The 11482-nt window shown below is 53.5% G+C and overlaps 3 protein-coding genes across 3 annotated transcripts; 1 reads left to right on the top strand and 2 right to left on the bottom strand.

Moving 5' to 3' along the window:
* Positions 1-2248: 2248 nt before the first annotated feature.
* On the top strand, positions 2249-4729 carry NEUTE1DRAFT_79340 (uncharacterized protein; the record flags this gene model as incomplete). Its single annotated transcript, XM_009851284.1, has 1 exon — positions 2249-4729. The coding sequence occupies one exon, from the start codon at positions 2294-2296 to the stop codon at positions 4223-4225; it is 1932 nt and encodes a 643-aa protein (XP_009849586.1).
* A 546-nt stretch (positions 4730-5275) lies between these two features.
* Positions 5276-6381, bottom strand: NEUTE1DRAFT_99516 (uncharacterized protein; the record flags this gene model as incomplete). Its single annotated transcript, XM_009851283.1, has 4 exons — positions 5276-5449; positions 5546-5964; positions 6028-6175; positions 6283-6381. The coding sequence occupies 4 exons, from the start codon at positions 6379-6381 to the stop codon at positions 5276-5278; spliced, it is 840 nt and encodes a 279-aa protein (XP_009849585.1).
* A 1494-nt stretch (positions 6382-7875) lies between these two features.
* On the bottom strand, positions 7876-10402 carry NEUTE1DRAFT_121170 (uncharacterized protein; the record flags this gene model as incomplete). The annotated part of the gene is made up of 2 exons (XM_009851282.1): positions 7876-9570; positions 9626-10402. The coding sequence occupies 2 exons, from the start codon at positions 10400-10402 to the stop codon at positions 7951-7953; spliced, it is 2397 nt and encodes a 798-aa protein (XP_009849584.1).
* Positions 10403-11482: the final 1080 nt, after the last annotated feature.

The following is an 11482-nucleotide window of genomic DNA, read 5'->3' as shown; positions in this document are numbered from 1 at the left end:
TGGGATGGGGAAGACGGGAAGAAGCGATATATGCATCTTCATGCTGAGGTTTTGAGGGTGACTTTTGTCAGCTTCTTCTTCTTACGGCGCTGTGCCACGGGATGGATGTTGCGAGCCGTGGTGCCCGTGTACCATCGTTTGTCAGTCTTTGGCCCTTTCGGTCGCCTCTGAGGGATATTTCCCAACTTTCGCTCTCTTCTGATCATCACTTTTTTCCACTCCGCTATACTGCAATGATAAAAGATTCTCCAATGTGAAACCTCTCACATATGGCTTCAACCGAGCTTACCGCGCCCGTCCTACCCCTTCCCATTTCCCACGGACGTCTTGAATCTCACTATGTATGTACTACCGCCTTCTTCCCAGTGCCATTGCCCGGTGTGCTCCGACTTCGGATTGTGTGTGAGGAAGTTGAAGAGACTACCACTGAGGCTGTGACGATGATCACCTCACCCACGAAATTGACCGAGTTGACTGATGATGTCAATGGGGAGAGTATAAACAACCCAGGGCCCAGCACAGGGACTAAAGTGCAACGTCGAGGCAACGCGTCGAGGCAACGGTACCCTTGCTTTATGCTAGCGTTTCAGAAATTACAAGGGGGGGATGGACGATGGGGCCCTCTTTGGTTCTCCAGCACTGGGCCCGTCCGGGCAGGACAGCCGACAAACATTGGGTTTGGTCCTTGGATCGTCCTTGCTGGCGGATATTACACCTGGGGGATCAGTTGCTTAGCATTGCGGTCCCGTGAGCCGAGCTCAAATTGCGATCTTATCACAAGTTTCTATCTTGCCGTTAAGAGCTAAGGGGCTATTGCTCAGACCTCCAATCTCCCACACGGATGGTGCGATAGACGAGATGTACAGCGCAAGGGAGGAGAAGGAGAGGAAGTTTGCTCGGAGTTTTCTTATGACTACCGGGGGTTCAACTGTTCAAAAGAAGTTGACCAGAAGGCCAGCAGTGAGTGGCTCGATCCAACTGCCGATCCCCGTGATGCCTCTCAGCCAAAGGAAGAGAAACCGCTCGTTGTTCCGTCTGGTAACGCAACGGTGCAAACTGTGGCTTGCTGTCATCACCCGATAGCTTCGCACTACATGACTTGCATATCGATTGTGCATACGCGGCACGAGCGGGATCAAACGAAGCGAGAGAAAGAAAGCGGAAAAGTCTTTTCGCTTCACCTTGCTGTTGCGGAGGAAAGGAGTCGTCAGGGTTTGTCGTTGTCCCCGAGACTAGTCTAGTGTAGCGAACGGAATACAAACTTATTGGGGATGTCAAGGGGATGTTTGTCGGCGCCCGCCCCGCAAAAATAAGTGATGGGGTCTGCGATTCACGAATCCACAAGCCAATCAGGATCCCTGGCAGCAATTTCGCTTGATGAGTGATTAGCAGGGCCCACCAATCAGAGACGCCTGGGACCTGAGCAGATTGCAGGCTCCTCCGGAGGTGGTAAGCGTGAGAGAACGAGTGGACGATAGGGACCCGACTGATTGTAGATCGCAGAGGCACTGGTTCTCTCATTGAGAATGAAACGACTCGAGCAAAGTTCTATGAGTTGTTGACTGATCAGCAACATCAAACACAATCTTAGAGTGAAGCCACACAACGATGGAAGTGAACGCGATCCCTTCAATTCCCGGCAGGCACATAGGTGCATTGTACACAAACTTGTGAGGTTAGGTAGGTACCTAGCTTCGCTTGGTTCCCCAGCTTGGGAAGTCTTGACCCGCATGCCGCATGGTGGCCGGAGTCGGCTAGGAGGACTGGGCAGGAACGGTCTGTCTCTGCAACCCAACATTGCGCTGGCATTTTCTCGACTCCTCTCAGCCTCTCAACTCCTCCTTCAACCTCTTCTCTTTTTTTTTCTTCTCCCTCCTGCATCTTCCACACTTTCTCCGTTGGAAGAACGCGCCTCTCTTTTTTCGCCCCGTGGTGTTGAGTCTCTGAGATCCATGATCATGAGCTCGTGACATGTTGACTCGCCCCTTCCCTTCCTTTTACTTTAGTCCCCCACACAGCCTAGATATCGCGCCCTAGATATCTTGCCATTCCTTCTTTGCAACTGATCAAAGTTCGCATTACGACAACGAGCGATTGACTTCCGCTCGACCAGACATTCATTTTTAGGCAATTCTCACGAAAGAGAAGACACCATCACACCAACATCTGCTTTACTTAAACGACGACGACGACGACGAGAGAGAGACGAAGGCGACGTGATTATTTCATCCGAAAAACTGGGGACCCAACACCATTACCCGAATCATCACGACTCCTACTCTATTCGCCCAACATGTCGGACCATAGGATTCATGTGCGCCATGCGCATCATCACCTCGAGCGCAAGGGCTGGGACGACGTTAAGTCATTTTGGAACAACGTATTTCTTCCCGAACAAAAAACGGAGGCCTTCACCACCAGAGTTGCGCAAACAGTGACCGACGAGAACTTCTGGGCGACAGCTACTGCCCAGGAAACCATTGCGACCAACGGGCCTCCTCTGACCGCTGAAGCTGCCCCTGCGACCACGACTGCGCACACCACTACACACCACAGCGCCGCCCCGCCATCCACCACGTTGTTGAAAGCTTTCACCACCAAGGCGCCAGAATCACCAGTGTCATCAGCGCCTGCAGAATTGCTCCCATCAGACGTCATGACGGATGAGATCAGGTCAACGGGAACCCTCGAGCTTGAGTCTACCTTGGCGGTTGCGTCGCCGACATCCATGAGCTTGGGAGCCCCCACATCCACAACTGCTGCTCCAACGGCCACCGCCGCAAGCAACACTCAACAAGGGACCAGCAGTGCTGCCACAGCCGGTATTGCCATTGGTGTGTTGGCTGGTTTGCTGGCTGTCTTACTGCTGGTGTGGCTCCTCTTCACCAAGCGAAAACGCCAGATGGAAGCAGAGAAGCAACGCCTGGCAGATGACGAAAAGATCAACGGTCCCTTTTCCGACAAGAACGAGATCAAAGCCCCGACCGCCGCCCCGCAATTGAGCTTGCGACCCGCCAGTCAGTTCATGCCCACCGAAGTTCCAGAAAGGAGAACCAGCCGCGCCAACATGATGAACACCAGCTCGAACGTACCTGGGTCCCCCCTCAGCCGTCCTGCAGGAGCTAGCGCTTGGGAGCGTCCGACTGTCAGCTCGACTCAGACCGCTGGCGAAAGACCCGGCACTAGTGCGAGCTTCAACCCATTCGGTGATAATCAGCAAATTCCCGAAGAGTCTTCGCCAGTCAGCCCGGCTGGCGACTCGTCTGTCTCCGCTGGTGCGGCTGGAGCTGTCGCGGGTGCTGCTGCTGGCGGTTTAACTCGGAAAACTTCCATCCGGAACGATGGATTCAAACCTCTTGATCTGACCAAGCCCCAACCTCTGCCGTTGAACGCCCACCCGCCCAGCCCTGCTGGAACCGACTATAGCATCAACACTGTTAGCCCTGGCCTACCACCTGGGCCCTCGGCTAGCGCTGCCGCCATTGCTGCCGCTGGTGGACCTGCACAGTCCACTGTCCATCGTGTCCAGCTCGACTTTAGGCCAACGCTGGAAGATGAAATGGCTCTTCAGGCTGGACAGCTCGTTCGTCTTCTGCACGAGTACGATGATGGCTGGGCACTTTGCATTCGCCTCGACCGGTCTCAACAGGGCGTTGTTCCCCGGACTTGCTTGTCCGCGCGTCCCGTGAAGTCACGGCCCCCCCAGGGCGGTCCTGGTTCCCGCGGGCCTCCAGTCAGGCCTAACTATGGTCCTGGAGGACCTGGCAATGGACCTATGAGCCCGAATGGCGGGCCTGGATACGGTCCTAACGGAGGACCCCGTGGTCCTCCCCAAGGTGGACCGAACGGCGGACGTCCTGGCCCCGGACCGATCAATACCAAGTTCATGAACCCTCGCGGCCCACCACCTCCCGGCTCGTGGTCTCGACCACAGTCTCCCGCTGGGCCAATGATGCCTCATAATGGAACTATGAGCCCCAATGGCGGACATCCTGCTTCACCGGGTGGCAACAACCCCATGAGCCCGGTGCAGAACGGAAACCCCGGCTCGCCCGTTGACCGCCCCATCACACACGGCACGCAAAGCCCGGTGACCGCAAGTCGACGGATGACACCTCCCGGCCCCAGCCCAGTTGCCCAGGAGTACCGCCCAGATTCGCGAACCGCCTCCCCTGCTCCCCCGCCACCAGTGAGCAATGAAACACCACTAGGGCAGGCATATTAATAATGTATAAATTACAAAAACATGCCACAACGAACATACGTATTCAAGACATACGCCTTCATTTGGAGCAGACGGTCTCTCCAACTACACAAGCAAAACAAAAATAACGAGGCCATGCCGTCTATGAGAAGAGAGGAAACGGTGAGATTGAGGTCCCGTCACCAATGTTGTGGGATGAAGACAAATTGGTACTCGCGCCTATGGCCTGCGTTGCGATGCTTTTTACCCACCCACTTTGCATCATTTTTTCTTGTTCATTCTTCCCGTACGCCTCTCAGGTGTTTTCGGGTTTTGGACTCTCTATATTTTCCTTTCAAAGTTTGGCACCTCTACTCGCTGGAGGTACGCTTCTTTGTTAATGAAGCGCGGAGACTTGGATTGGCGCTTCACATTAATTTGATTTCGTATTCGAGGCTGGAAACCGAGGAGTTGTTGATCTGACTGATGGGGCTGGGATACCATGGGCGGCCAGGCCGAGCAAACCACCATATTTTCTTCTGTTCATTGTTTGTGTTGAGTGTGTATGATATTGCCGTACATCGGCGTGGGAGGGAGGATGGCTATCTGGGAAGCTGGATGTCTGGTGTTGTTTTTTGATTACAGCCTGGAATTGGGAGGCTCATATGGATGTGTATACTGTGTATGGCTGGGTTAGCATGATTTTGTAGCTGTATGAGATTTAGGGATGGTCAGGAGGCGTAAACGAAGTTGGGGTACCTATGTCGTCGAATATATGTCTTGTTACTGGCACACTCTGCTTGGATTGTTGATTAGTAGTGTCCTTCAGGCTCTCATCAATTAGATGTATGTACAGAGGCGCAATACGAAGCCGCTGTGATTTACCTAACAGCTGAAGCGCAATGAACGCAATCACAAGCTTATAAGCCGAATAGGCTTGTGATTTCAAACAACGACTCCCAGAAACACCGCTCTGCTATGCACTGAATATTGTGACAAACTTGAACGGAACGCTTCCACCCCCGAAACTGATTTCAAGGCCAGGTGAGTAGGATCGTAAGACCGTAAACTACTACCGAACGATCGCTACGTCTACCAGTCAACCGCCCACCCGTTCTCATTCAAGAACTCCTCGCAAGCGTGCTTAAGGTCGATGTTGGGCAGCAGATCCTTGATGGTCAGGGGTGTTCTCGTCAGCGGATCCGTCTCGCTTCTTCGGAGGTGTTCCTCGATGGATGCGCGTTCGTAGGATTTGCCTGTTTTTGTCTGTGTTTTTTTGTATCCAAAGTCAGTCACCACCACTCCACCCATGAGACTTGAAAAGAAGGAGAAGCAAGAGGATGCAGAAAAAAAAAAACCTACCATCACAGGATCAACCATGACCTGAAAACTGATATCATCAATCGCCCAATCTGGCGGATTCGGTCTTCGCTGGTTTTCCTTATCCCTCGCCCTTTCAAAGACGGCTCGTATCCTCTCGATTTTCTCCTCGTACATCTTTTCCGTCTCTTTCCTCCCTTCCTCATCCTCATCCTCACCACTAGAACTAGTAGTCTTCAGCAACCCGTCCATCTCCCTCCTCAGCATCTCCACCACCTCGCCCTCCAGTTCCTGTTCCTCCCTCTTCCTCAACTTCTCCCTGTGCTCCCACCTCTCCTTCTTGCACTTGAGCACCTGACTCGTCACGGCCGCCAAACTCTTGTCGTGCGTGTCTGCGCAAATCTTGTGCGCTTCCAGCGCGTAGGCAACGGCTTGGTCGTAGTTTTTGAGCGGGAGGTGCGCTTGGGAGAGGTAGTAGAGGGCTTTGAAGTTTTTGCTGCTGCCGCCGGGGGTTGTACTGGTACTGGTACTGGAGGACAGGCGGAGACATTCCTCGCAGTCTTCGATTACCGAGTCCCAGCGAGACATTTTGAGGCGGGCCATGGCGCGGTTGGTGTAGAGGAGGGGGTTTGTGGGGTCAGCGAGGATTCTGTGTGTTTTAAAAAAAGGGGGCTGTTAGTTTTGGTATGGTTTTGGGTCGGCCGAGAGAGATGTGTGGCGGTGGTGTTGAGGATGATGGGGAATGGGATGGAGGAAGCGGGAGGAGCAGAAGGAAGGACTTGCGCCTTGGTGTACAACGCCTCGGCAGCGACGTAGTCGCCCTTTTGGAAGTGGCGGTTACCCTCCTCTTTGAGGGCTAGTGAGGATTGTCCTGACATCTTGTTGGTGATTGTCGCTGTTTGATGAAATTCGTACGCGCTGGTATCTCGGCTGAGAAGAGGTACTTTTGTTTCCGCGAAAAGACTTGCTGGTCTAGAGGAGAAGGAAGGTAAGAGACGGAGGCAGGGAAAATGGCTCGGAGTTGATTTTGAACAACTGTCGCCGAGCTAGTAAAATGCGATTGAGATTCGAGTGGAAGTCGACAAGTAGTTCGGCGGTCTAGGCGACGAGAGGAGCACGAGGTCGGAAGTCGGAGGAGGCAGATACGAGTGTCCTCAAGGAGGAGGACAGTGACGCTTGAATATGGGGCCGAGCAACGGGTGGCGCATGCCTTGGGGTCCGGGGAAGACTTGCGAAAAAGCTTGCGAATCCTGGGCGGCCGTTCACACAGACGTAAACGCGGGAAGATATCGATCGATTGACACCAGAATCTTTTTTTTGAGGTTCGAGGTAGAAAGAGGAAACTGATGAAGAGATTCGGAGTTCATCTGAAGCTGCCGCGACGTGGTGGGGTTCTGGGGCTGTTAGCTGTTGGGGAATCTGGGGTCTTGATCCACATCCCGGCAGGGGCCGGATAGACGGGACGACAGTATCTGATCAGTGCTTCTGTTAGTGCAGCGCACCGTTTTACCAGGGTACAGTAACAACAGGGAGGGACTGCTACCTCGCTTAAACCACCTGCATTTGTAAACCACCCAAATGGGAACATTCTAGAAGTCAGCTTGTTCCCTCGGCATCACTGTCAGGACATCACGGTACGAGATGATTGTGTCACCAACCAGCATTTTGTTAGGACCCTAACAGCGACTCACTCTTGTGGCTATCTTGCACTTGACATCGCATGCCCATGATATGTACCCAGCGCGGTTGTTGATCTGTAAATGTATCGTGAACCCCGTGGTCAAATCAGCCATCAAGGTTCTTCTCATAAACGTTGGTAGGTATGGATATCAGACGACATCTCTGATCGTGATCGCTCTCCGTACATGCTGAAGAAAAACTCGGTACTTCAGCTCGACACCACTCTCATGCCGGCCCGAGTTGATTTGCTAGTCTTCTAATAACCCGAAAAGGAACAACAACCCTCCGTATGTGCTGTATCACATATAAGAAAAAGCCGACCCTTTTTCCTCATCCATAACCGAGAGATAAACATGTCATAATCTCATACATCATAAACCCTTTTCCCCCAACCCGCCCTGCCTTTCTCCACCGTAAGATTGCCCCACCCATGCCAGTTATATAAGCTCCGACCGACCGACGTACGGCCACATGTACAAGGCGCAGTAGGCATGTATACATGGATCGTGTACAAAGGTGATGAGATATCATAATCAAGAAAGTAAGAATATGTATGCAGACATATAAGCGAGCGTTCGTTACTCGTGTCATTTCATTCCGTCTCAAGGGGGGGTATCAACCAAAAAGGTGCTTTGTTCCTTTCCCGCTGCCGCTGTTGTCGTACTCCGTCCCTCTCGTCTCGTTTGATCCCAGCCGATCCCAACCCGCAGTTGTTTCCCTTCGTCCTTTGTTGGGGTTAACTCAACGCGTACCGGAGTCAAAGCAGATCAGATGAAACCTCCACCGTCTCCACGATTCGAACTCGACTTCGAAGGTGACGACGGACCCGACCCACCCCCGTTGTTGTCGCTGTGACGTTCATGCTCCCTGATTCTTCTCAAACGTTCCCGGTACGAATTAATGTCGCTCCTTGATGACCTGTGCTGCTGTCCCTGTCCCTGTGATTGACCCTGCCCACCACTTTCCATATGCTTAGTATCCTCCTTTTCCACATCCTCCTCTTCCCCACCGAGATATTGCTGCTCTCTGCCCCCTCCTACTCCGGTTGCTCCTGGGACACGTGGCGGACTATGCGTGATGCTTGGGCCATACCGCGATTGCTTCTCGTCCATATACCGCCCGACCTCCTCAAACTCTTCGGACCCGTCGTCGCCATCGTCGTCGTCATAATGCTTCGATGTGCGTGGCGTGGTCCGGAAGTCGCGCGAGTCGCCCCTGACGAGCCCTAACGTCTCCTCCTCGGATGCGCCCCGTCTTATCTGTGGCGTGGAGAGGCCGCGGTGAGTGGTCAGATTATCTCTGTCCTGCTTGTCGGAGGAGTGAGAGGATTTGTGCGAGTTGGCGCCGTCGCTTTGCGTGTGGGCGTGCTGGCTGCGTCGATCGCCGCGCTTGAAGACGCTCTGGAAGGAAAACTGCCTGGTGGCGCCCGTTGGTGTTCGTAGGGGAGGAGGAGCTAGAGGAGCGGCGAGCGTGCTGCTAGATGGGTGGTTGGTATCGGTAGAAAATTGTACTCGGCGCCCGGAACTGGAGATACTACCTCTGCTTCCTGGTCTGTCGTACAAATATCCCTTTGAGGAGGGCCCGGCAGCGGATCCTGGAGGGTAATACCCTGTTTCCTCGTCAAAGTCTTGCGCCGGTACAGCGATCTCGGTCAGCTGAACGGGGTGCATAGGACTTTGCACCTTGTTGGATGCTGAGGTGGGGCGAAAGTTCGGGTGGCCAGGGAGGAGGACGCTGCGCGCTCGGTTGCGGATAGTGCCGACAATACTAGAGAGGGCAGGTGAAGCGGGTCTAGCGGCTGCAGCAAGCTCTTCCTCGGTCGGGAAATGCGACCATCCGAGGGGCGGGTGTGGTGTCGGCATCGGAAGTTGGAAGGTTGCCGAGGTCGTAGCTCTTGATCGCTGACTTGCCGAGTTGCTTCCCAATATCGTCTTTCTCCGCCTTAGCCCATCCCATTCGTACACAGGACCGTCCTCGCCAACTGTCTCAAGCGCCTCCCTCATCTTTTCTTCGTGTAATCGCTTCAGTTCTTCCATCTCCATCTTCTGCTGCTTGGCCGACGATAAACGTCTGACAATTGCAGCGGCACCTCTGAGGGCGTCGGCCTTTGGCTCGGTTTCGGGCTGTTCCTGCTCTGCGACTGTGCGAATCTGGTCCAGGTCTCCAGAAAGGACAGCGGCATCGGGCACATCTTTGGCGGATTTGGATAGCTGGAGTAGAACGACACCAGAACAGATCGTCAAGAAACCGAAGACCACAGTGACGATCGAGACAGCGGTGCCCTTGAAGCCCTTGAACAGGACGGCCGAAGTAATGATGGTCGTGCTAGTGAAGTACACGTAATAGGTTGGAGTAACCATGGCGGCATTGAACAAGTTTAGCGCTTTCTGTAAGGAGCGTAAGTATATCAGTCGGCAAGCTGAGGCGACCAGCGGGACTTACGTTCAAGTAAATCAGCTCTGTCAAAAGACTGGCAATGAAAAAGACAATAACAATGTAGATGAACCATCCCTTGAATTGTGCCTCACCTCCAGCCTGAGCAACGATGGCCGAACCCAAGCCTTGAGTAGAGACGACACTGAGACCACCAATCCAACTGCAGATGGAGATGTATACCAACATGTTCTTATTTCCCCATCTAGGGCCGGCATACCAGGCCGCAATTACTGCGCCCAGAACAATGACACCGGCATATGACAGAAAGCCTGGCGTGACGACGAATTGCTGAAACTGCTGAATGTTGGCGACAGCGGACTCTTGTGGTGCGTTCAGGACAATGACGACGGAGCCGACAATGCACAGAAAACAAGAAACCTTGCCGATCATACTCAGGCGTTCCTTGAGGACTATGGCGGATCCGACAGTAGCGACGACGACGGAGAGGGCGCCGAGAGGGGTGACCAAGATGGCATCCACGAACATGTAAGCGGCAAAGTTCAAAAGCTCCCCTATCAGCATGAGGATCATGCCCGCCCACCACCAAGCGTTCTTGAGGTATCCGTAACCCTCGCCGGCCACCTCGTTGTACTTCTCGTTGGCTTTTAGCAAGCCCATTTTCTTGACTACGAAGGAGGTACCGATAAAGAAGCCGGAACCGACGGCGAGAAGGATGCCGATGATTTTGTAGGAGGGCGGTCGAGTGGCATGCAGATCTGCAGCATCATCTGCACGAGCGTATACATGATGCGCCACTTCGAGTATTTGCGCAGCTTGATCCATGGCTGCGCGGAGGAAGGCCCACGACGACCTAGAATCGCCGGTATGGAGGAGCAAAAAATGCCGTTCTTTAGTTGCTGCTCAGGTGACACGTTGCGACTGTGTATGGATGAGGCAGTCTTTGCCGTTGTAAAGAAACACAGCATAAGCCAGTGAGGAAAACACTGAATTCCGTACCCAGTCAAGGAGGGATCCGATCCAGGGAAGAAGGGCGGCCAGGGATGTCGTCGACCCGAAACGTAGCGTTACCGCCAACTCAACAAGTCCAGAACCGTTTGAAGAAGGACGGGCAGATCTGAAGCGCGGCTCCGCAAGCGTGAATGGCTAGACCCAAAGCTAGTAAAAGGTTCGGCGTTTATTTCTGAAAGGCCAACAGGACGCGGTGAAAGTACGTGGTTGGTTGATAAAACAAAACAAATCAAAACAACACAACAAAGGCGTTGTAGACGTCGACTGTCAAAAACCAAAAAGGGGGTTGCCAGCGTTGTGTAATTGTAAGCTCGGGCTTAAGAACGGGGCTTAGAGACGGGGAATAAGGCGACCCGGATCGTCTGACGGAGACGCAGTGATTGACGGAGTTTTGAGAGGGCCGGTGGAGTCGGTGTCGTTAACGAGCAAGTTGAAACGGTTGCTGTTTGCGAGCGAGATGAGCCTCGTATAGTAGAGGAGATCAGGTAAAGTCCAACAACGAGCAGTACTGAAGACCCCGAGTGTCCCGGGTCGCGTGCCCGGCCGACGTGGTGTATACGTAGTTTATTTGGTGTGTTTGTGCAAGGTCGAGTCGGAAAGTCGGAGGTCAGGCCAGATAGGCTGAAGAATGTCCAAGGACTCGGGTCCGGGTGTCCTGAATCCTGATAATATGGAAAGGCTGGAGGCTGGACTTTTTCGTTGCCAAGCCTTCTGGCTGGAGTCAGGATCGTGGGGTATATTTTTAGTGTAGGGTGGCGGGGGGCCTGAGCACGCCCGGAGGAGGGGGGATGTTTGGATCCGAAAGATAAGCTTCGAGATGGTCGGGTCAGTCCATGACGCTTCAAAGCGCAAGTCCAACACCAAAAGAAACCAAAAGGAATGATCAAAAAGGAA

Source organism: Neurospora tetrasperma (genome assembly GCF_000213175.1).
Source record: "Neurospora tetrasperma FGSC 2508 unplaced genomic scaffold NEUTE1scaffold_2, whole genome shotgun sequence".
In the NCBI taxonomy this organism is placed as follows: domain Eukaryota; kingdom Fungi; phylum Ascomycota; class Sordariomycetes; order Sordariales; family Sordariaceae; genus Neurospora; species Neurospora tetrasperma.
The sequence above is the reverse complement of the archived record's forward strand: the minus strand, read 5'-3'. Positions and strand labels throughout refer to the sequence as shown.